The 24,284-nt window shown below is 25.7% G+C and overlaps 2 protein-coding genes across 3 annotated transcripts in view; one reads left to right on the top strand and one right to left on the bottom strand.

Annotated features, from left to right (window-relative positions):
- Positions 1-18,223, bottom strand: part of LOC113553861 (protein lap4-like) — a 29,915-nt gene extending 11,692 nt beyond the window's left edge. The window contains 14 exon segments of the mRNA XM_026957414.1: positions 124-264; positions 407-508; positions 565-690; positions 1,867-2,021; positions 2,461-2,633; positions 2,698-2,809; positions 3,529-3,662; positions 3,843-4,060; positions 4,132-4,206; positions 4,296-4,416; positions 5,348-5,437; positions 5,509-5,587; positions 12,866-12,983; positions 17,386-18,223. Of these exon segments, the coding sequence (XP_026813215.1) occupies positions 124-264; positions 407-508; positions 565-690; positions 1,867-2,021; positions 2,461-2,633; positions 2,698-2,809; positions 3,529-3,662; positions 3,843-4,060; positions 4,132-4,206; positions 4,296-4,416; positions 5,348-5,437; positions 5,509-5,587; positions 12,866-12,983; positions 17,386-17,547 (1,806 nt within the window). The 5' untranslated portion in view covers positions 17,548-18,223.
- Positions 18,224-18,453: 230 nt separating this feature from the next.
- LOC113553862 (RAB11-binding protein RELCH homolog) lies at positions 18,454-23,547 on the top strand. 2 transcript variants are annotated; one of them, XM_026957415.1, is made up of 20 exons: positions 18,454-18,829; positions 18,950-19,114; positions 19,323-19,483; positions 19,674-19,820; positions 19,876-19,958; positions 20,033-20,336; positions 20,408-20,537; positions 20,605-20,750; positions 20,832-20,969; positions 21,086-21,250; positions 21,317-21,482; positions 21,577-21,733; positions 21,813-21,936; positions 22,004-22,126; positions 22,193-22,346; positions 22,400-22,535; positions 22,603-22,805; positions 22,864-23,029; positions 23,105-23,206; positions 23,280-23,547. In XM_026957415.1, exons 1-20 carry the CDS (start codon positions 18,619-18,621, stop codon positions 23,386-23,388), a joined length of 3,090 nt encoding a protein of 1,029 aa, XP_026813216.1. In that variant the 5' UTR covers positions 18,454-18,618; the 3' UTR covers positions 23,389-23,547. The 2 variants fall into 2 exon arrangements, with proteins under 2 accessions (XP_026813216.1, XP_026813217.1); XM_026957416.1 differs by lacking the exon at positions 18,454-18,829 and having other exon boundaries at positions 18,968-19,110.
- Positions 23,548-24,284: the final 737 nt, after the last annotated feature.

The raw sequence follows: 24,284 nt of genomic DNA, 5'->3' as shown, positions 1-24,284 counted from the left end.
AACAAAAGAATAAAACAAATACACTTGAGAATAATTATCTTGGTTCAATATATATGATATGATAAATAAATGTTTTAGATATCTGATTTAATTTTAGTTTTTAGTTTTACTTAAAAATTATACCTGTTGTTCAATTAAATTAGCATCTATAGTAATTCTTTTGTTTTTTAAATGATGAGGCGTGTCTCTTCGATGTAACTTCATAGGCCTATTTTGAATATCAGCATCAAAATTTGAAGATGGGTGGAAAACTACACTTTTTTCCTTTAAAATTATAAAAAACATAAGTGAGGTTATAATTTATTTAATTTATAAATACAATGTAATTTGATAACATAGTTAAAAAATATTTATTATTATAATTCTATATAATATAAAAAAGTAAGGTAAATAAATAATAACAAACCTCATAATTGGTATCTTCTTCTAAAATACTATTTGTTTCTACAATGGACTCTACTTCTTCTGAATGTTTTTCATTTGTAACTTCATTTCCATTACTTTTTTCCTATTAATAAAAATTATTATTTTATTTAATTAAAATGTAAAATTATATTTTCTTACGGTAGAATCATCTCCTTTTTGACTGTCAGTTAAACTGCTTTCATTACTTCTGGTCTTACCAAACAGCTTTGTTGCTTTAGCTTTCAGTTCTCTAGGATGAGGAGTGTTGTGACGTACAAATGATGTCTGAAAATAATACCACATAAAATAGTTGGGATATTTAATTATTAGAGAAATGAATATATATTTGTTTTTAGTGAGAGTGGGACAAGGTCAACTATCAATGAATAGAAGTTAATTGACCAATCCATACAATGTACAACTTATTTTATTTTTATTTTTCATCTTCAAATATATTAAATAATGTAATTTATATTTAAATAAAATGTTAGTTTACATTGAAATAGTAAAAAAATGTCTATAATTTAAGTTTAAATAAAACAAAAGGATACATTGTTATAGCAAGTGCTTGGATTTGTAAGCAAATAAAATAAAAACTTTTATATGCAATAAATGATAATAATATCCATATAAATACAATTAGATAATTTTTGCATTCTATCTCCTCTGGAAAGTCTTTTATTTTTGTATATTATTAATTGTTACAGTAATATATGCTATTATAATTTCAAATTGATATGAATTTGTTATTAATATGTATTAGAAAATTAGAAATGTTCATAACTATGTCATCATAATTTTATATATTTGGTAGTTTTTATTATCTTAAGTAAAATGTGTGGGATAGTAATCCATTTTAAAATTTTACTGTAATCAAAAAAGTAAAAAATTATTTTATCTGTATAAATTACATTAGATGAACCAAATATAACAAATACATATAATAAAATTAAATCTCTAAAATATACTATACTATAACTGAGATTATTCTTCTAAAATAAAAATACAACTTAATTTTTAATTTGATGATTCAATTTTGGTAAATTATACAAAATATTCATCTTCAGATTGAGAAACAAATGATTGGAATTGTAGATGATAAATAATTATTTTAAGAGGTTATAATGTCTGAGTGTGTTGTCTCTTTATCAATATATAATATGAACAATTTAACACTAAAAAAAAAGTTGTTTTACTTTATTTTTAATAATAGAGTGAATTGATCTATTATCAAACTTAATAATAAGAATAATTTTTAGGGAACCTCCGACATTTTTTTTTTGATAATTTAATTCAGAAGTAAAAACTGTAAAATGTAGTCTTAAAATTGTCCATGTTATGAGTTAAGATGGAGACAAAAAATTATGTGAATATTTTCATAAGTTAAAACTATAATAGGTTAAATATTTTTGTCTAATATATATATACTAATACCAAGTTGAATTACTATTAATAACATACATTTGTATTGGGTTCAGTCTTGATGTCACCAGTGAACTGAACGGATGTTGTTCTGGAATTTGCCTTGTTTTCCCATTCATTTTCATCTGCTTCACTGGTTGGCTCTTCATCTGGTGGCGAGCACAACGTTTGGTCATAGTCACCAGTGATCAAGCCTACAAAGAATGTGCATGCCATGCGCGCAGATATAGTAAGCATAGAATGTGCTTAGATTATAATATAGATTTAAGTATGTGTAGATAGTAGCACATTACATAGATATTCTGAAAGTATTACCCTAATTGCAATTTTTTTTTATATACATTTTGTGACTAAAGAGAATATAATAAATAGAACTACGTGAGAAATAGATGAAAAAAGTAAATACAAATACTATGATTGCTTTGATTAAATATATTATATCTATTTTTAGAACTTTAATAGCTATACAATTAATACAGTTTTTACTGATTTTTACATTATTAAAATAGAAATATTATAGTGATAAAATAATAATACAAATTTATAATATTTTATAATATTCATATAATTAAAAATTCGTGCAAAATTTCAAGCCAATTTTTATTGTGTTATGATACAAATTTAAAATCATACCATTTGCTTCTCCTCTAATTTCAAGTTGAGGTAACAGAAAACAAGTAAGTACTTGTTCTCCAGTTTTTTCATCTTCGTCTGTTTGAAAATTGAGCATAGGTTGAGCTTGGTTTTTTGATAGCCAAACTGCCTTTAAATTGAGGCTGGCCAAAGAAAATGGCAAATATTGTAAACTGAAAAATAAAATAATTATAATTTACTTTTAATAATTGATTATAAATATCATTGCCATATTACTTGTTTCCAGAAACATCTAGTACATGTAATTCAACACAATTTCCAACTTCATTAGGAAGATATTGTAATTTATTATCTCTCAGTGATAGAATACCCAATTGACATAAATTACCTAAGACAATGTACAAAAATGTGTAACAATAATATTAACAATAATTGTGTTTTATTTTTTAAGACAGCGTTTTTCAAACAGTAAACTTAAGACTGAATTGTATTAATTATATTTTAGTAATATCTTTATACATAAAATAATAAAATACTTTAGTATAATAAAATAACTAAAGTAAATGAAAGTAGAATATTACTAGGAAAATCAATATTTTATATATTATTGACATAATTTATGATATAAAATTATATTATAATGTTTGTGTAAGGATTTAAATATTATATTGAAATGCAATTTTTTATATTCAAATTAAATTAAAATATATTAAATTAGATGTTTAAAATGTAATATAATATATTTTATAAAATAATAATTAAATTGTTTAATAAGCTTAACTGTTTGGACCAAAAAACAAATTTAGTTTTAAACAATTTTTTTGTATTATCTAATTATAGTTTCTAAGGAATTGTTGAAGGTGACTACTATTTAAATGATTGTGTATTACAATAATATAGCGGTTTCTTACCCATGGGCCGTATAATATTAACATTACTAACGTATATATTTAAAATAATATTATATATACTATATACATACGTATATTGGTGTGCTATTAGTCATTAGTGGGATTCTAAGATTATTTTATAAAATTGGTGGTCTGCACAACTAAAAAGGTTGGGAATTACTGCAATAATACAAAAATATCTATTAAATTAATTTACCAATATCAGTTGGTAGACAGTGCAGACTATTTCGATCTACATTAAGATTTGTTAGGTTTACAAGTCTCCCAATTGTTGCAGGTAATTCAACCAGAAAGTTTTCTGTAAGTATAAGTTCTTGAAGATTTTCGCAACTAGAATAAAATATAAAAAAAAGTTATAGAAAAACTCTCAATAATATTAAGTCAGGTTGAATCTTATAATTATATTATGTTTTATAAAAGTTATTAATACATAACATACATATATTTTAATTTTGAATATTATCCTAAAACAATGTATAAAATATAAAAATTACTTATAAAGTTACTTACCATCCGATACGATCATTTAACATAGTTAATCTATTAAGGTCAACTTTTAATATCATTAGACGAGTGAGTTCACCAATACCATTTGGAAGGGTCTCTATTACATTTTGAGACAAATGCAAATCAGTTAGGTTTTCTAGACCACCAATTTCTTCTGGAATGTCTTCTAAACGGTTTTCAGATACATCTAAACAAGCTAATTGCTTAAGATTTCCTATTTCCTTTATAAAAGATAATAAATATTATTATATACTAAATAATTATAATAATAATTTATATAAACTATAATTACTGCAGGTAAATGTTGTAAATGGTTATGATCCAACCAAAGTTCTTGGAGAACTGGAAGATTACCAATGTGATATGGCTAAAATAAATTATTAACATAGACTTAAAATTTTTAGTTTGGTTTCATCAACTATATATAATCATAAAAAAGTTAATAAATTTACTCACCAGATGATCTATTTCATTATCCCCCAAATCTAATCGTTCTAAACGTGTTAATTGTGATAATGATAATGGTAAAGATGTCAAAAGATTCTCCCGCAGCTCTAGTGATTTTAAATTTGTTAACCTTAAAAATAAAAATAAATCAATTTTATGTTTAGATAAGACAATAAAAATAAATTTAAATATAAAATAAAGTTAAATTTTAGTGAATATTTATTAGCATTTAACTGCTATAGAACTAGAAGTTAATCAGATATATGATCATTTTATTGCAATTTTTTTTTAAATACTTAGATTAAATATAAGTGTAATTGGTCCTCTAAGTTAGGAGGGGGGCTAGATTACTAAAAATGATTTATAGCAATTTTTTTTTAATAAGATTATTATTTATTGTTCCTATTAGTGTTTACAACTGACTTGAATATTATTCATTTAAATGAAACAATATATATTTTTTATACTGTGGGTAAAAATAAAGTAAAGATAATAAAGTAATATGTTTAAAAGCATATAAATTTACCTAAAAATTCTGGAGGGAGGGATAAAGCACATCCAAGCCCTCCCTAGTTACACTTAGGAGATTAAAATATGTTAAAATATAAATTATATTTATTATTCATGTTTAATAACTAGTATTGATAAATATAGTAGAATAAAAGACAATTAATAATAATTTGTCAGAAGTGTGTATAGATATTTATTTAGGATTAGGTACTTGTAGTATAAAAGTATAACTGCAATTATTACAAAATAATTTAGAACTTTATTTAATTAATAGTTTATCATTTATTTATATTTCTCTAGTTTATATTTTTTATTAAAAATACAGGTAAGGAAAAAAATGAAATACATGGAAAACTGTGATAATTTATTAAATAATTAAATTATTGAGTATAGATTATTTTTTTTTATTAAAAACTCATTAATGAATAAAATGACTATTAAAATCGAAGTTATATATGTTTGTATAAAATACATGAGATTTATATTAATAACAAAATGGTTTGTCAAGTGCTCATAATTGTCCCAAAATGATAATAAAACAAACAACTTACAGCCCAAAATCTGCAGGTAGATTACTTAATGACATATCATTAAGTCCTAATGTAGTGAGATTATGTAGTTGTGAGAATCCAGATGGTAATCTAAAACAATAAAAAAATTAAGAACAATAATAAATTAATAGGATATTATCGTAATTACTTATTACACTTACTTAGGAATAGGATTACTACTAAAGTCTGCAACTTGCAGTAATCTTAGACTTCTAATTTCATCGGGTATATCAGGTATGTCTAAAAAAAATATCGGAATATCAATAATTAATAAGTGCAATTTGCTGTATATATTACTACACATTGGTATACATTCTTTAAGATAATATTATACAATATTTTAGTGTTATTATTTGTACCTTAAAATTAAATTTTACCCTTTCAATAACGAATAGGCAATATATTCTTTAAAACAACTATAAAATTTAGAATGAATGTGTTTATTAAATAAAATATTGAAAACTATAAGTAAGTAAAAAGCATTTTTGTCAAAATATTTTGGACGCTTTTGGAAGCGTTAACACTTCAAGGTTAAGATTATAAATAATTTTAGACAAACTATTATTTATCAATTAGTACTACATTTTTAATAGTGAAATTCAAAAGTATTATTTATATGAAATAAGTAGGTTACCTGCATTAAAAATATTAAGTTTCTTAATAAGAATAAATTTATATTATAATATTAAAAAATACTTGACAATATCATTTATGTTAACATAAAATATGATTTTTTTAATTCCAATTATTATTTATTGTTAAAATAGTTTTTGTTAATTATGATATTATAATGATTAAATATTTCCTAACAATATTTAATAGAAATGGTAGGTAAAGGATAAATTAAGGAACTGGCATGGAAAAGAACCATGCAACTAGAACTATCGTTACTGTGCAGCTATGTAAGTATATAAAAAAATATTATTTATTTAAAAAACTCATTTATGGTAGGTACCTATCAAATGGATGATAATGATTTATTAATACATTTAAAAAAATACATTAATTGTATTAAAAATACTTCTTTAACACTGAACACTGTCTAGTTTTTCTTACATATTTTCTATTATACGATGTACAGTTTCTAAGGGTGCACTAACATTTTCTTCACAAATTTTTTTTTTAACTCATTAATATTTCAATGTTTATAGGTGTATAATTTACTTTTGAGATAACCCTATAAAAAATTCATAATAAATCGCGTAATGTGTACAAACTATATAACGTCAAACGGAGCAGTGCATGGAGGGGGGCCTGGGGGGCCTAGGACTAAATTATTTATTTAAAGATATTTTATTATAATTTAAAAACCATTATTAGTAGTAACTTAAAATGTTTACGTATATTAAATGATTATGAATTTCTCTATTTGCAATATTACATATTTATATTATGAACTATTTTTACTATTTTATTACGATATTATATAGATGATACCACATTTTTAGTTATATATAAGTTAATATAATAAGATATAAATATTAAATATATATTTTTATAATAATTAAATACTAATAATATAATAAATGCGATATTTTCTTTATTTCTTTTTTTTAATCAAACTACCGTAATACTAAAAGCAAAATAAATTACTTAAATAGCTATATCAAAACCATATCATGAAATATACTTGATGCATAGGATGACAGAACGTCTCCGCTTAGAATCGTTTTTAGTATACAACGATATATCATTGAATTTAAATTTAATAACACATCCGTAATAGTGATCCACTCGACACCTAATGTACAGCAAAGCGGTAACCACTTGCCTACCTTTTTTTCTTGATCATGTATGGAACTTTTTTTCTAGTAATTATTTACTTTGGTAGACTACCAACGATATATATAGACAATCATACAATGACGACAATTAAAGTAACATTCTCCGTGACACTACAGATTGATGTGATAAAACACAAATGTTTAACTATTAAAATACTATTGCAACTGATTTGATGATTATAATTAAATTAAATGCGTACTTGTCAGTGTTTTTAATTTCGACCTATGGGGGATTGAATGATACAGAAATAAATATATATTAGTAATAATAATAAATAATATATACAAATATGTTATAAATAAACATGATAATATACTAATTAAGAATTGAAAATTTTATAATTTATAATATTCATTTTAAAATCCATTTATGGATTTCACTTTTATTATTTATTTTTATCAGAAAATTAAATTCTTTAGATCCCTTCACTACCATAAGGTTTGTTTAAAACGAACACTCTTATTATAAATTCTTTTTATAATTATACTTTTAAAATAAAATGATAAATCAAAGCTATTCAAACACCATAGTTCTATAAATATATTTATAGATTTAACCATATGGAGCCTGCCAGAGTCTAGTCAACATAAATAAATAAATAATACAATTTCGAACATGAACGAACACGATGGTACAAAAATGTCATCTGATGCCAAACAATAATATGATATTATTTTATACTTTAATTTGCCAACAACCTTATTATTATACAGGTAAAACAAGGTGATTGACCCTTGAGCTGGATCCTACTGTACAGTACACATAATAACTAAAACCAGTTTACAATCACTGACAAGGATGAGTGAAGTATGCTGCTGGATAAATACCGCCAGTCTACTTGAATTACTAATCAAATGAATAGTGTATCTTTGGGCCTGAAGACATCAGATAAATCGATTGTTATTATTCTTAAGATCTACTTACGAGTTACGATCTAGTTTTTGAATAGAACGTTAAAAATAAAATGAACAATAATTATTATTATATTATAGAATCATATAAGATCAATAATAATAATAAAAAGAATATTATATATATATTTTAATTATAAGAACTAATTGTATTCAGTAAAAGAAAAAATAATAATAATAATTTTATTCTTTTAAAAAACGTATTTAATAGAAAACAATTTATTATGTTTGAGCACTTGGCGTTAACAAATAAATTATTTTTGAAATATGATTTTTATTGTTGTCATAATAACATTCAGTGTATACATTAATCACCTAAAAATGTGTAAATATTTGTTGAAATTTTGAATGTTTATCAATTACTTTTTTTAAATGTTATGTACAAATCCTTAGTGAAAAGTAAAAGTATAATTTATTATCAAGTTTTTCGAAGATGAAATTATGATAGATAACAAATAACATTGATATTATTTGATAATTAAATAACCCATAATGATGATATATGAATGGATAGATGATTCATTCAAATGCAGAATGGTGTATGACTAATTTATAAGAAATAACAAATAGTAACAAAATAAAAATCGAATAACCATAATCAATTTTATAACCGACCTCAATAAATTACACCATAAGAGTTCCCACAAAATCGTTTAAAAAAAGTAGATTAAGTACTTTATTGTGAATTCAAATATGTTCTCAGAATTTGCATCACTAGTTTGATTGGTTCGTCAGAAAAATAAATCATGGAATACGGATTCAACATATTATTCAATACACATATTATAATAATACATTATGCAAATAAAATAGGTACTCTATATATGACAATAATTAATAACGATCGTGTATATACACTATTCATTTATCCTTACGCAAAGGACGACACGATGTACCGCGGCGTACCTTGACGGCACCGCCCTCAGGTTTTATTATTCTGGGAAAACGTGTTTCGTCGGACCGGAAATGACGGGTGCTCGCGAATATAATACATATTATGAGTAGTTCCGCTGGAATTTTCTCGCTGTGCAAACTACTAAACATTAAAATATATTTCTATTAATTTATTTCGTGGACGATAATATACGAAAATTAAACGGTACACGAAGGATATGGAGAAAAAAGTCGGCGAAGACCGCGTTTTCCTCGGACTGACGACAGAAACTACCAAGGTTACTATCTCACAAGTACGACTCTTATACAACGTTGACTGAGGTTAACAAATTTTTACCATAGTTTAGGCCAGAGATTTCCAACAAGGGTGCTGCGAAATTATTTGAAATGTATTTCTAGTCTATAGGCCATAGGGTATAGGGAGCCTACGAATTTTTAGAAAATTACTAAGTGTGCCATGAATCAAAATGGTTGGTAACCTCTGGTCCAGGCGATCGTCAATAAAGTTTACGTTATTTACGAGTAAGTAACCGAAATAATTTCTATTGGTCTGTTGTAATGGAATACGGTGGCCGTTGATTGATTTTCGGCAGCACAGCTGTCAGATTTATAATTATAAATCTTTTCCGAGATGCCATAATTAATTATTGTGCAGTGTGAGTACACACAGACAAATCAAGTAATAATACTTATAATATATTATATTTATGTAGGTAATATTTCTAACGATAGAAATACTAATTAAAATATTGATAGAGGATCCAAGACGGTGTTAGGTATGCAATTTTGTATAGTTATTATTAATTAAAAAAAAAATTGAAGTACCACTTCTCTAAAATTTGATTTAAGCAGTTGATCAAGGGTATGATGTGTAACATCTGAGAAACAAAATTTAGAGACCTATAAAAATAGAGAAGTCAAACAAATGTTCGGTGGAAATCAAATTCTAGTCACTAAATTAATTATTTAATTTTAAATTTGAATGTATTAGGAACTTAGATTTTTATTTTATAGATCTTTTCAAAAGCATTTTTATGGACGATTTCGTATGTTATATTATTCCCTACCTCGCTATCTATACCTAGGGAACTAGGTAAATTTATATTTTGAGGTGTGTTGAGGATTCAGTTTTCCCTATAAAAAAATCGTATTCATCCGTTAACCAAAATCAGATATAAGAAAAAAAAGATAACCTAAGACTTTTGTCATTAATTTATTAGTCGTTAAGAATGTTTATAACAAGTGTCCTCTAAATAAGACATGTGTAAATAGATTCGTTGCGATGAATCTTATACAATGATGAATGTTATATACCTAGAAATGATGGTACATATAGTCTCTTATATGATATTGAAATTGTTCCATGGAATCAAAGTCGATTGTGTAGAGAATGGGTCCAATAAAATGAGGTATACTTATAATAAATGCAACTAAGATCATGACTGTCGTTCAATTTTTTAGATAAGTGATTGGAAATTTACTAACGCTGTTAACTACAATACTACATAGCAATTAATAGACTGAGTAGGCACTTTTAGACTAGTTTCGGGGGTTTAAAGTTTACAGTCTGTAATATTGTACACTTTAAAAAAATGTACAATTATTTAATAAATAGTAGAAAATTAAGTGTTGGATACAAACTAACTATATTATACTATTTTTTCAAACACGTTTCCCAACCATTAATAATTGAAAAATGGGGTGCGGTAAATTAATATCCTTTTTTTTATAAAAATAACAAATTATTTAGAGTAGGAATAGTACTGTACTTTATATTTATGTGATTATTCTAGTAAAGGTGGTAGGTATGCATTACTAATAGTACATTGTCATATCAATATATCACTATGGAATAGTCCCAAGTAACGCGAGTATGTACGTAAATAGTTTCTACATTATGATATGAATTGGCATTTAATATACTGTCGACACAATTTTGATGTGTACGACAATATTTGTCGTTCTATTGTTTTTATACTCATTATTATCATTATATTATAATATGTATAGATACACTTGTATTATAATAATTTGTACTATATGTACTAGTAACTATTAGTCAGTTACTCGTGTTTAGTTTCAGCTTACTGTAATTCGAAATGTATCATTTTGAATACGTAAGAATAGTGTTGATTATGTTAGAAAGTAATTAAAACCAAAATGTTTAATTTGAATAGCCATTTTTATTTTGATAATAAATGAGTTTATGAGTTTATGCTTTATTTATTTAATTTTGCAAGTTACTTATGACAACAAATTATTATACAACAGTCTGCAGTCAACAATATCAAAATGTTGTTTAAACGATCACGTTTTAAAATAAAATGTACAACAAATAATTATTATATATATATATAATATCTTATATAGATGCAAAAAACATAATTCAGTGAATTTACAGAGTTTAGTTTACAAAATATACAAGGGCAAATGACCTGAAGCACTACATGTTTTAACCAGGACCTAAACTTATTATTTGATGACATGCCTATAGGATAGTAGGATGTATGCATGGATTCACATGAGAATGGTGGGAGGAAACATTCTAATCGTTTACATACACATGAATGAAGTGAAGTAAAAACATTCAATGTAAATTTCCTTATTGCATTTTATTATTATATTAGAACTGCATTTAATATTGTAAAAATACTTTGACCTCATTTAATTTTTGATATTAAATAACTCAAAATACACAACATTAAATAATAATTCACAAGTTAGTTGTTATTTTATGGTTATACAGAAAATTATTTATTTTATTCTGCCTAACAAAAATCTTGTCTGCCCAAACTTATATAGATGTGAGCTGTGACAATTCTCTAAAATTTTAATTGATGTATATGAATATTTTAAATATTTAATAAAATACCACAAACATTTATGCTTGTATGTGAATTCATTAAATTTAAACTTGACTAGTTACATTATAAAAGTACAAATTAAATTCTGGTTAGGTCATACGAGACAAAAACAAAATATAACACGACTAACCTAAACTATTGGTAGGTATTATGAACTACCATAAAAATTACTTTTAATAAAAAAATATTTTTAATTTAAAACAAAAATGATCAACGTATGGAATCGTGGGTTTTAAAATAAAAATACAAATTTTAATGTTGAAATATGAATAATTACTTTTAATTATATATGAATGACAATATTATGTTAATTTTATGAATATTAAAAAACATAAGTATCTACCTACCAATTAATTTTGTATTAAAATTTACGATGAAATATTTGTATTTATAAATAATGAAATCTATATAGTAGGTAAATAAAAAAATTATATAATTAAATATTTTATTTCTTATCTTGATATACCATCTGGCACATTTTTATTAGGCAGTTAAATATATTTAAATGACTATTATTGCTTGTATTAACAGTTCATTAAAATTCATAAAATCAGAACAGTGCATAAATAAGAATTGCTTACCACTGCATATCTCATAAAAAGAGAATATAATTAGCTCAAATAATTTTAGCTTAAATTTCCTTAGAAGCGATAAATAATAATTATATGATTGCCATAATCATTATTAAATACCATTAAACAAAAAATAACAATATTTACTAATTAGAATTTACAAGTGAATAATATTATAAACTAATAAAAACTACTAAAGAATTGAAGAGTTAAAATTAAACAAATATTGAATAATATTAATAATTTCACAAAGAAAATTAAGTTAATAATCAAACATTGTTTCAAGTTTAGATAATATACTTAGTCAGAATACTAAGTAATAATTTGTCATAATTATGTTTTATTTTAAACGATATTAAATTTTAATTAAAACTTAAATTAATTGAAAATGTATGTTATATGAAAATTATACAAACTTTAAATAGGTACTACATTTTAATTGTTTCTAAATATGTATTCAAATATAATTTAAAATAAAAATATTATAATTACCATTTCTTGAAACATCTAATTCCACCAAATTTTCAAAATATTGTATTTCTGGTGGTAAACGATGTATTTCATTGTCACTTAGCCCAAGCTTCCGTAACCTTTGAAGTCTAAAGAAGTTCTGTAAAACAACAATAATTATTAAATAAGTATAATGCGTACCTGAGTATTATACTTGATTGTTATTAAATATTAGAAAATACAGTGAAACTAGTTTTAAAACATTTTTAGATTGATAAATAAGTATTAAATACTGATTAATCCAAACGATATATTGATCAACCAATAATTTAGTTGAATTTATGATATTCATACATTAATTTAATGAGTTTATGAGTAATTATTTATTGTATTTTATAGTTAGTATTTGGTTAAAAAGCTTAATAAAAAATATAATAATGAATAATAATAAATCTATATGGTTAGTACCTTTGTGTAGGTTTTGATAAAATAATTGCTAGGTATATTTTTAATGGTGTCAATAATAATTTGTGTATAATATAAACTAGTGATAATATTTAATTATTAATATACATATTCAAAAATTAAGTAAAAATAAATTATGTTAGTCAAAGTAAGGTCATTGAATGACACATGAGTTATCTATGGAGAATGATGTAATTTTGTTAACGGCCTTGGTGTTAACACTGGACAGGTTACATTATATCTACATCTTTAATATTAAGTCTTTATTGTTATCAAACGCACATAAAACCATATTTAAGGCCCATTATATTATTATACTTATTATACACATAGAAAAAAAGAACTAATTTCTGTATAGTTTATCATTTAAAAAATAAATTGGAGTATTGTATGAGATTTAGGAAAACTGTTAAATTTTTTTATTACTACTATTATTATTATAATTCTTTTTAAGTTATTTTTAGTTTTTAGTACCATAACTAATTTATAGCAAACCTTAATATACAAACACTATATTATTTTGAAGGGCTTGTAATAAAAGCTAAATAATCATTTGAACAACCAAATTTTCATAAATAATACTTTAACATTACAATATATAATTTTTCTTTACAAATAATCAAGATATTTAGGTACTAATATAAAAACATAAATATTAAATTCATATAACATAAATCAGTGGTTCTCAATCTTTTTAAAACTACAACCCACATGGTTTCAGTTATATAGAATTAATAAGTAGTTCTAAAAAATCAAAATTATGTATTAATAATGATGAGGCGTATGCAAAGTATTTGCTTATTTGTTTTTTGCTGTGGCTGATAACAGCACCTTATAATTTATAAAGTTTATGTTTATACAGTATAAGGTAACATTTATATCTTAAAATATACATAATTCAACACAATTTTCACGATCCACCAGAAAGAGAAACACTGACATAAAATTATATGAACTAAAAAGGTATTGGTTTTACTTGGAACATGTTATTTTTACAGATCAAATAATAATACTAGACCCATTTATTTAAAAAAAATATATACTTATTGCATACATGCCATTTAGAAGTTGTAAGATATATTTTTGTGATAATATCCAATCCGTTTATTTTACTTTTTAAAAGACACTAGTACCCCCTAATTATTCACTATACCTAGCTCAGAATTACCAGAACAACGGTAGTCATTTGTAAATAATTACTAACCAATGTTAAACAAATATTTTATTTGAGCTGTCACTATAAATCATAGGTAATGTATTTAATTATATCATAAAAGACTAAGAACAAGTACAATGACATTTTTTTTTAGTTCAGATTTTACATAAGATAATGTTACATTCATAAAAAATATTTTTTATGTAACTAGGTATGTCTTATTTATTCGTAAATATTAGTAGGGTGGAATGTATGCATAAATAAAATTATACATTAATTCAAAACTCATGAAAAACTTGCTAGTTTCTGATTTTTTTTTGTTTGTCTAAGAGCATAATGTTAATGAGTTTAATAAAATTTAACTAATATTATCTTTAAATAATTTAACAACTAAATATGTTTAAATTTAATCGCCTAAAGGTAAAGTGGTATACATATTAAAAATTCAATAATTAAACATTTTATAGTTGATATAGGTGCTTACAACAAACTACAGACTATTAGGCAGTAGATAATTAATTATATCTAACACAAAACAATATATTAAGGTCAATACATTAGTGGGTATAACGTAGGTATAAGTCTAGGCTATAACAGTATATTTAAAAATTAGGTACACTAATGTTTTTCCACCCACCAGTTGCCATGGTTACCAATACAATAGTAACTATGGTATTAACTGTTGTTTATATTATTAACTTTCCTCAGGTTATCATTTCACTTTTTAATAATTGTTATTTTTTGTATTATTTACTGTTGATATTTGTTTTTGTTTCTCATAACTTGCCTCCCTTAAACCTTCTTCCCCACCACTAAACCTACGATTAAATTTGCTTCCATGGTTACAAATCGTATTCAGTGAATTGTAGACATACAATTTCCCTAAAGATAGTATATTATAATGAATAGAGAATAAAAAAAGTAACAATAGTAGTTATAACAATACCAAAATTCACGACAGACAGTTATAATTTGTTCTGTAAAAATCTAAAAAATATATTTTTTGTACAAATCTTGTTATTGATTTCTCCTTAATACTTTTGAATAGGTATGTATGGTTAATGTAGGTAATTATCTAGATGAATATTAAATTTGATAGAAAAAAAAAAACAACCTATATTATATGGTACTATAATATTGAGTAGACAATATTAGAATAAGAAAGAAGTTTAAATACTTGTCAAATTCACAGAGCTAGGTATACAATACACATTATATATAGAAATAAGAAGGTACAATAATATAATTATTAAACCCCATTATTGATAAGGCTTATATTTATACATAGTGCCTATATAAAAAAACATCCAAATATATATACTAAAGAAATAGGTAATCATTTATGATACTAAATTTTTGATGAATGTGATGAAAAATATGAATTTAAAGAAACTACATAAATGTACACATTATTTTAAAATTATGGGTAGATTTTATAATTCACTAAAGGTATAAAGCATTTTTGATTTTCTCCCAAAATAGATTCGGTAGTAACATTAAAATAATACTTATGCATTTTAATTGTGCATAAGATAAAGATAAGATTTAGTACCAGAAGGAAAAAATTGGGAAAAATTACTTCATCGTCATAATTTATAGATACCTAACTAGTAACACTAGTATTGACAGTAATTGTGTCAATGTCAATGGCATGCGTTAAATTTTTTTCCTGAGTGTGCATGATGATGATGATGAATTGAATATAAAACATTAATAACACCTTGTAGTTTTGTTTCAAATCAAACATATTTATTATCAAGGTCACAAGTGCAAAAAGTGCAACAAAATGATAACAATATTTTATTTACATTATACACTGAACCATTAAACAGAATATATGTCTTTAGATTATCAAATTTTTTAAGGAATTTTCTAATATTTAATAAAATTATTAATTAGGTATGAATTTTAATAACCATAGATACAACTCTGGATTGTATAATAAGTATGTTTAAAAAAAAAACATACAATTTAAAAAATATATAATTTAAATTTTAGTAAAATATATGATATAGGACAAGTGCAAAAACAAAAATAAGATACTTGCTTAACTATAGAGAAATAATCATAATAATATAGGTAGGTATATATTATTATGTTCTAATACATGTATTTTAAATTAAAAATAGAATAATAAACAAAAATGACGTATTATACAAAGACACATGGTAAAAAACGGACCAATACACTAACAAAAATGTCCATTAATTTGTTTATTTTACAATATGATACATTGATGTAGGTATAAAAGTTATGAAGCCATGTGTTGTTTCAATTTAATATAACTTTTAATATTATAAATGAAAATGAATGGGTAGATAGGAAGTATTTCTATTAAACTTTAAAAAAGAATTTGAATGCAATATACATAAATTCTAAAGATGTTTGGTCATTATTACTATTAGGTACATCTATTAGTTTTCGTTTAAATAACAATAGACATTTTTAGAAAATATTTTTAGGTACAATAAGAACAAATACTATTGAAAATAATTTTATGCCTACCTTGTTCTAAAAAGTTATATATTTTTTTAAAGATAAATGACTGGTAGAACAGGTTGTGTATCAATTTATATTGTTAAGTTACGCCTAATTGTTTAATAATTACATTAGGTATGTAAAGTACTTATCAGTATTTCTTTAAATATTTGTAGAATTACAGAAACTAATTGTCAAATATTTAACAGCCGAGAACTGGTGTTTATAAAAGACAGACACAATAATGAACATGCCTGCAGGATAGAATACACCTGTCAGTCCATTAGTAAAAATAATTTTGGCTAGTTGCGAGCTACTTTAAAAAAAAACCAACTAAAGACATCGATTATTAGTGGGTACCCATTTACTATTCTTGACGTGAACCTGTGCTCATGATAGTCGACCAAATTTGGACAGCAGGGGGTAATTGAGTACAGAAACTGATTATCCATATTTCACTTACTTTTGGCAGTTCACGGAGGTGATTGGCATCCAACAGCAGCTCCTCCAGGCTTCTGGCATATCGGAGTATCTCTTCAGGTACCGAATTCAACGAGCTGTGCCGCTTGTCCACACACTCCACCTGCCTGTTGCAGCCCTTGAATATCGGTATGCAACGGAACATGACACCGGTCAGTCGGCAGGTGACATGTTTACGAATATATTATGGTTAACTTGGTACGGGTGGGTAGGCCCGTAACGATCAGTAATCAACGGAGATCGATAGTCGGTGGGCGACTTCTGCACGATCAGCGAGTATCCATCAAAAAGAAGACGAACAATAACAAGGCACCTAGTTAGAACAGTTTATTCACACGTCGCCGGGTACACGACCGTTATAATATGGTCATCGTATCAGATGAACAACAGTAATAATATCGGCGGCGTGAACACAAACGAATTAGAATAAAAACCGTTTGCGTGGGCGACGACGCCTTCACGGCAATGGAAATCTTGCGATGGTGGGAGGGAAACGGATACGCGTGTCTTCGGTACAACAACAATCGCGAGTTGAATATAATAGTTATTACCGTCGGGAATGATCGAACGTCAGAGAAACGCGCGGCCAACGGTACAGCACTACTGACTATAGACAGTGACTAGTAAGCCGCCCAGTTGAGGACGTGTGCGGTGTACGACGTGCTCAGTGCTGCTGCTCTACCACCACCACTAACGTCAGTCGACAGTCGACATTACCACTACCACCGGTCGTTGTGGATGGCATGTCGTCGATGACGACGACGTAATCTCCCGATCCGCATTCCACAACATTCCGGAACGTGTACACGAATGTCATATATTATTATTATTATTGTTATTATTATTACTATATTTACTACAATGGGAATTTATACGGTACGGCCAGTGTACTACCACGAATGATCAGGGCACCAGGCGCGCGCCGCGCCCGACGACCGCGCCCCGCACACCCGCCGAAAGATGCATCGCAGTCTGGCCAACGCAACTGGCCGTTACCGCTATCCGTAGACTTTATCAAAATTATTAACCACGTAGATAGATTAGATAACGTTATTATGTTCAATGTTATGGTTATTTTGAAATTAGTAGTCTCAAAAGAATTTACTACTCATTCTCGTCGTGACTATGCCCGTCCTCTAGACGCCTTCGATTTTCTGGTTTCCCGACATCTTTGTTCGTCCGTCCGTCTGCAAGTGCACGACGGATCTCAGGAACGATGGCTGAGGACGGGCCGACAGGTCCGAGCTACGGCGACATAGCCAAAAAACTGTTGGATGACCGTCTGTTGCTCACTGCTCTGGAACTCCATTATGAACTCGTTGAAGCCGGAAAGGAACTACCCGGACTCCGAGAGTTTTTCTCCAACCCCAGCAACTTTGAACACTCATCCCCCCAAAACGACAACATCAGTATTACGCTGAGTATGGGTAAGTAAGGCTGGCATAAGAATATTTTACTGTCATCGTTATACATCATGTAATGTGTTCTGAATTTATTAATATTATATATGTGTTTAATTTATTTTTATTAAAAATTGTTATTTTTAGCTCGTTCGTCGAGTCAAGCTACATTAGACTCGTTAGAGATGACCAGGTACTCGGAAGATGGCGATAAGACGGTCAATGAACGAGTAGCTATCCTCGAGTTTGAACTGCGCAAAGCCAAAGACACAATTAACGCCCTCAGAACAAATTTGACAGTGGCAGCTGTAGGTAATATTGTTTTAAATTTTAAAACAAACATATAGTTGTTTTTTCTTCATATTTTATATATTAACAAACATGTTTTTATTATCTCATAGGTATGATATCATACCTAGTATTTAACAACTTAATAATAATAGCTAGTCAAATTAAAATTGTTTTTGTGTATAATAAAACCTGAATAAGTATATTAATCACTTGAAACATTTTTTTTTAGAATCTGATGAATTTGCAAGGGAAGATCCTAAAATTAGCCAATATGATGATAGAATTAAACCACATGAACAGCGAGTTCTCAATTTTTTAGTTAATGAATACCTAATGCAACATAATTATAAGTTGACATCTATTACATTTGCAGATGAAAATGAAAATCAAGTAAAATATTTTATTATTTGCTAAAATCTACTTGCTTGTGCATCATTTTAAATTTATCAATTAAAAAAAAAAACCAATAGCATTTATATATTTTATAGTATTATGTAACATGCATATTACTATATTATTTAAACTAGATTTATTTTATGTAATATGTATTGAATATAATCTAATTGTGCTTTGATTTTAGGATTTTGAAATCTGGGATGATGTTGGTCTGAATATTTCAAGACCACCTCATTTATTATCTTTATACAGGGATCGAGCTAAAAGTTACTTGAAAACAGATGTATCCTGTCAGAGTGAAAAACAAAATTACACAAATATTGCTACCCAGGTATTTTTCTAGTCATTTAAATATAATTATTTACTTAACGCATAATATTTTATAGATAGACGGAGACTACAGTGATTTAACAAAAGTAATCTCTCAACTAGAAAATGATAACAAAAATCTTCTTTCTCAATTACAATTGTAAATAACATTTAATTTTACGTTTGTATTTTTTAATTAATTTAATATAATATAAGTTATTCTTATTTCAACAGGCTTAAATCAACTAAAGATTTATCAGATGTAACTCCTAAAATGTCTAAGGAAAAGTGGTTACGGCCAAGCAAAAGTAATAAACAAAAAGTTTTAAAACATTGTGAATCATCAGTTTTTTGTGATATGTTAATGAATAAATGTTGGTCTGATCAACAAATGCCATTAATGTATTTGGATGTTGATTTGAATATTTTATCTGATGATGGTGTTGAATTGAATTTATATCCAATTTTACGAATTCTTGAAAATCAAAGGCTGCGTAATCAAAATGATGAAAATATTTTAGAAACCGAAAAACAAGAAGTAATATAATGTTCATTATTTTTTTTTATTGATATATTTATAAAATCATGTTTATTTTTTAAATATACTAGGATTTTATTATTTTAAGTGTTCTCTTAATGCACATTCATCCAGATATATCAGAAAGAGAAAAATTATTGCATTCTTTATTCAATATGAGAAAAAAGCCTAATAAAAAAGAAAGAAGTTCAATTATAGGAGGTATTTATGACTATATTTTAATTAATTATTCATACCTATTTTTAATTTATTACTTATTTTATTTTAGGTTTATCTTGGTTCCTAAAATACTCAAATAGTGAATTTTTCGAAAAAGAATTATTGCCTCAATTATGGCATTTATTAACAGATAAATATGCTGAGAAAAGATTATTGGTTGCAGAGGCTTGTTCGTGGTTTAGCCCTTTAATTAGTGTATGTTTTTATTGTTTTTAATAAATAGTATAATCATACATATTTTTATGAAATGTGTTATTTATTAAAGAAAATATTTAGTTTGAATCTAGGCAATCTTTACTCTCTGTATTGCAACAAATGTTGATGGAAGACACTGATGAATCTGTGCGTGCAGCCACTATTAAAAGTATTGCAATCAATACTGTTTATATTTTTGATTCTGACAAATATGCTCAAGTAATTAGTGTTAATTTTGTATTGTTAACTTATATTATCATTTCAATATATTCTGCTTATTATTATATTAAGCAAAAATATACCTGTTTACTCATGTATTATAAACAATTTTGTAGATCGAAGAACTTCTTTTTATTGGCCTAAAAGATAATTTAAAATACATAGTTGAAATTACGATTGGAGTCTTGTTGCCAGTCTTATCTAAATGGGCATTTGACAAAGGCCGTTTACAATCAAACTGCTTCTTGCGATTAATGAACTCGTTGGCAACTCAAATTAAGGTTAATAAATACAAGTTATAAAGCTTTTACATTGTTTTACCAAGTTGAATGGTTTATATTGTTTAGACTCTTGATTCTCAAAAAAAATCACAAAAAACTGACCATTTAGAATCTAAATGCTGCTATATGGTTAATGCTATCCGTTCCATACTTCCGTACTTAGTGCTATTTGTAGCATCTGCCCCGGAATGTATATCATTGCGAAATGAAGATACACCAAGAGGAGAACTGAGTTAGTAGAATATAAATACCTTTTTAGTTTTAATAATATTCAACTATTATAATAATTTGATGGGCACTATTTTTTTTTTTTTTTAATGTTTCAGGGACAGGTTTTGCTGATATATGTGTAGGTTTGTGTAATCCACAAATATTCTATAATGATCCAAATAATACAATTGGTACAGTGATGTGTACTTTTGATGCTGTTGTTGAGGACAATAAAATAAAATGGCCTAGATTACAGTGGCTTTTTGAATGCATGTGCGATTTGTTTTTTCTATTGTGCTTAAAATAAATATCTTTATTACAAACATTTAATTAATTTGTATGTGATATTTAGGTTACCCAACTTAATAGAATCTTCATCTTTGGTATCAATTGAAAATCAAAAACTTTTGCAGTCACTCATAGCATTATTTCAATCGTTTTGTTGTGGTTTTGGTTCCAAGTTCACACAGAACAAAGTATGACTTATAATAATTATTTTTCATAATACAAAGCAATAAATAACTAAAAAAATATTTTTAACAGGTAAAACCATTGTTTGTAAAAAAGATACAAGATCTTGAAAAATCTTTAGGTAAAATTGCTAATGCATTACCATCAATGACTCTTCTATGTATATACATGTGTTCAATTTTAGCTCCAATTGAGGTGAATTAGAGATTAAAGAACTATAAACTTTTATTCAGCGTAATGTTTTGATGTTATATTTTCTAGCGTGAAGAACATGAGTTGGAGGCAACTTTAAAAAAATATGTGTGTACATTACCATTATGTGGTGTTCCCATCAATATATTGCACTTTACAATCAGTCAATTAGCACTTAACCATCAACGTTTACATGAATTAATTTTATCTTCTCTTTGGGAAGGTATAGTTACTAAAACACTATGTAAAAACAATATTAACTTACTGATTTCATAGGTGTAATTAGTCAAAAAGAAGCAGTTCGTTTTGCTGTGACTGAACTATTATCGTCTGTTATGCCATACTTGTCTGATATAAATATAACTAATCGAATTGTGCCAGCTCTCATTACACTTTCAAATGATTCTAATTGGTTTGTTTACTAAATTAGTAATTATTTAAAAATATATTTAATTTAAATTTAATTTATATGATTTTAGTGATGTAAAAATAGCCTTAGTTCCAGTTATTGGTCAACTGATGATGTCAACAAATAACAAGGATACTATTGAAAAATGTCGTTTTCAAATGAAAAGTCTTATGGACGATCGTACGTTAAGTGATAGCATAGTATTTGCAACTAAACTCATAACAGCTTTTGGAAAATTGGCTCCCAAGTCAGATCAAGTTTATAGAGAAGATGGTAAATAACTACAAAATGTAATATTCACTATGAAATTTAATTTAAATTAATTTCTTAGTGATGATGGTACAGTTAAATATGTACTCTGGTGTAGCTGTAAGAACATTGGATATTACGAAAAAAATAGAACTGACTCGTGTATTGTTAGATGCATTCAGTACAGTCCTTTATGAATGTACCTTATCTCCAAGTGCAATTACATCATCTCTTTTGCCTAGTTTAAGGTTAATTTAATGCTGTCTTTTTAATATTTAGTATTAACTATTCGTTATTTTAAATTGTATTTTAATATTTTGTAGATGTTTAGAGGAACTTTGTAATACGAATAATTTGTCTCAAAAAGAATTGTCAACTATGTTGATCAAAGAAGCAGAGTCAAGGTTACCGTCTCAATCTGAAACGTAATTCTATTTTTTAATTATCTTATTCATATTTATACAATTTATTTATGTAATTGTATTTATTCAATAATAGTGGTAGCAGTGTTACTCAAGACTTGAAACCTAAAATGGTTAAAATGTTTCAATCATCAAATATTGCCAAACAAACAATGTTTTGGAAGAAAAATAATCAGTCTCAATAAATATTATGTTATGGCACGACGAAGACTTAAATGCTTGAGTATTATTTGAAAAACTAGTGTATTAATCTCAAGTTATAAATATTAAAAAATTAAAATCAAGTGATTCAAAATATATCTATAAATTATATATGTAATATTGTAATATGATTAAAAAAAAAACAAATGCAATAATTGTGATATTTTAAGACATTTATTTTATTTTTAATAATTATGCTATTATATTATTGTTAAATTATTGTTATATATATATATTTTTATAAGTATTGACATATTTTTAATAAATATTAAATGCAATTCAATATGCACATTTTTATTTTTAATGAGTATATAAATATTTTTTAAAACTAATGGTAATTGACATAAAACATTTTTAAATATTGTAAAATTATAAACTATTTACTACAGGACTGTTGAATATAATATTTTCATATAAAAAGTATCCAATAACTAGTAATAAACTATTTAATTTCTTCAATTATTATAATTGAACCATGAAGTTTATAAGAGTACATGTACATTTTTATATCTAGTTAAAAAAAAACTCCATACTAACCATTTTTAAAATACTAGATAACATAATTAATTTTATATTTTATACATATCACACAAATAAATATCATGATAATTTATAATGATTATTACATTTTTAAAGAGGAAAAAATAGTTGCACACACAAGTATAAGTTTTGGTCACTCATTTTTAATTTTAAAATAATTTAAACATATATTTTCTAATTATTTAAAATGGGATAAGAGTATAATGAAAAAAAAAAATTGTCTTTATTGTTTTAAAATACTTTTGTTAAATTGAAATAATTATTATATATAATATAATAATACTGGTTTACAAAAACCAGGACTCCAAACTCTATCACGTAAACATAAAAACTAAATAAT

Source organism: Rhopalosiphum maidis, chromosome 2, assembly GCF_003676215.2.
Source record: "Rhopalosiphum maidis isolate BTI-1 chromosome 2, ASM367621v3, whole genome shotgun sequence".
NCBI lineage: Eukaryota > Metazoa > Arthropoda > Insecta > Hemiptera > Aphididae > Rhopalosiphum > Rhopalosiphum maidis.
Note: the sequence above shows the minus strand (reverse complement) of the source record. Positions and strands in the feature narration are given on the sequence as shown.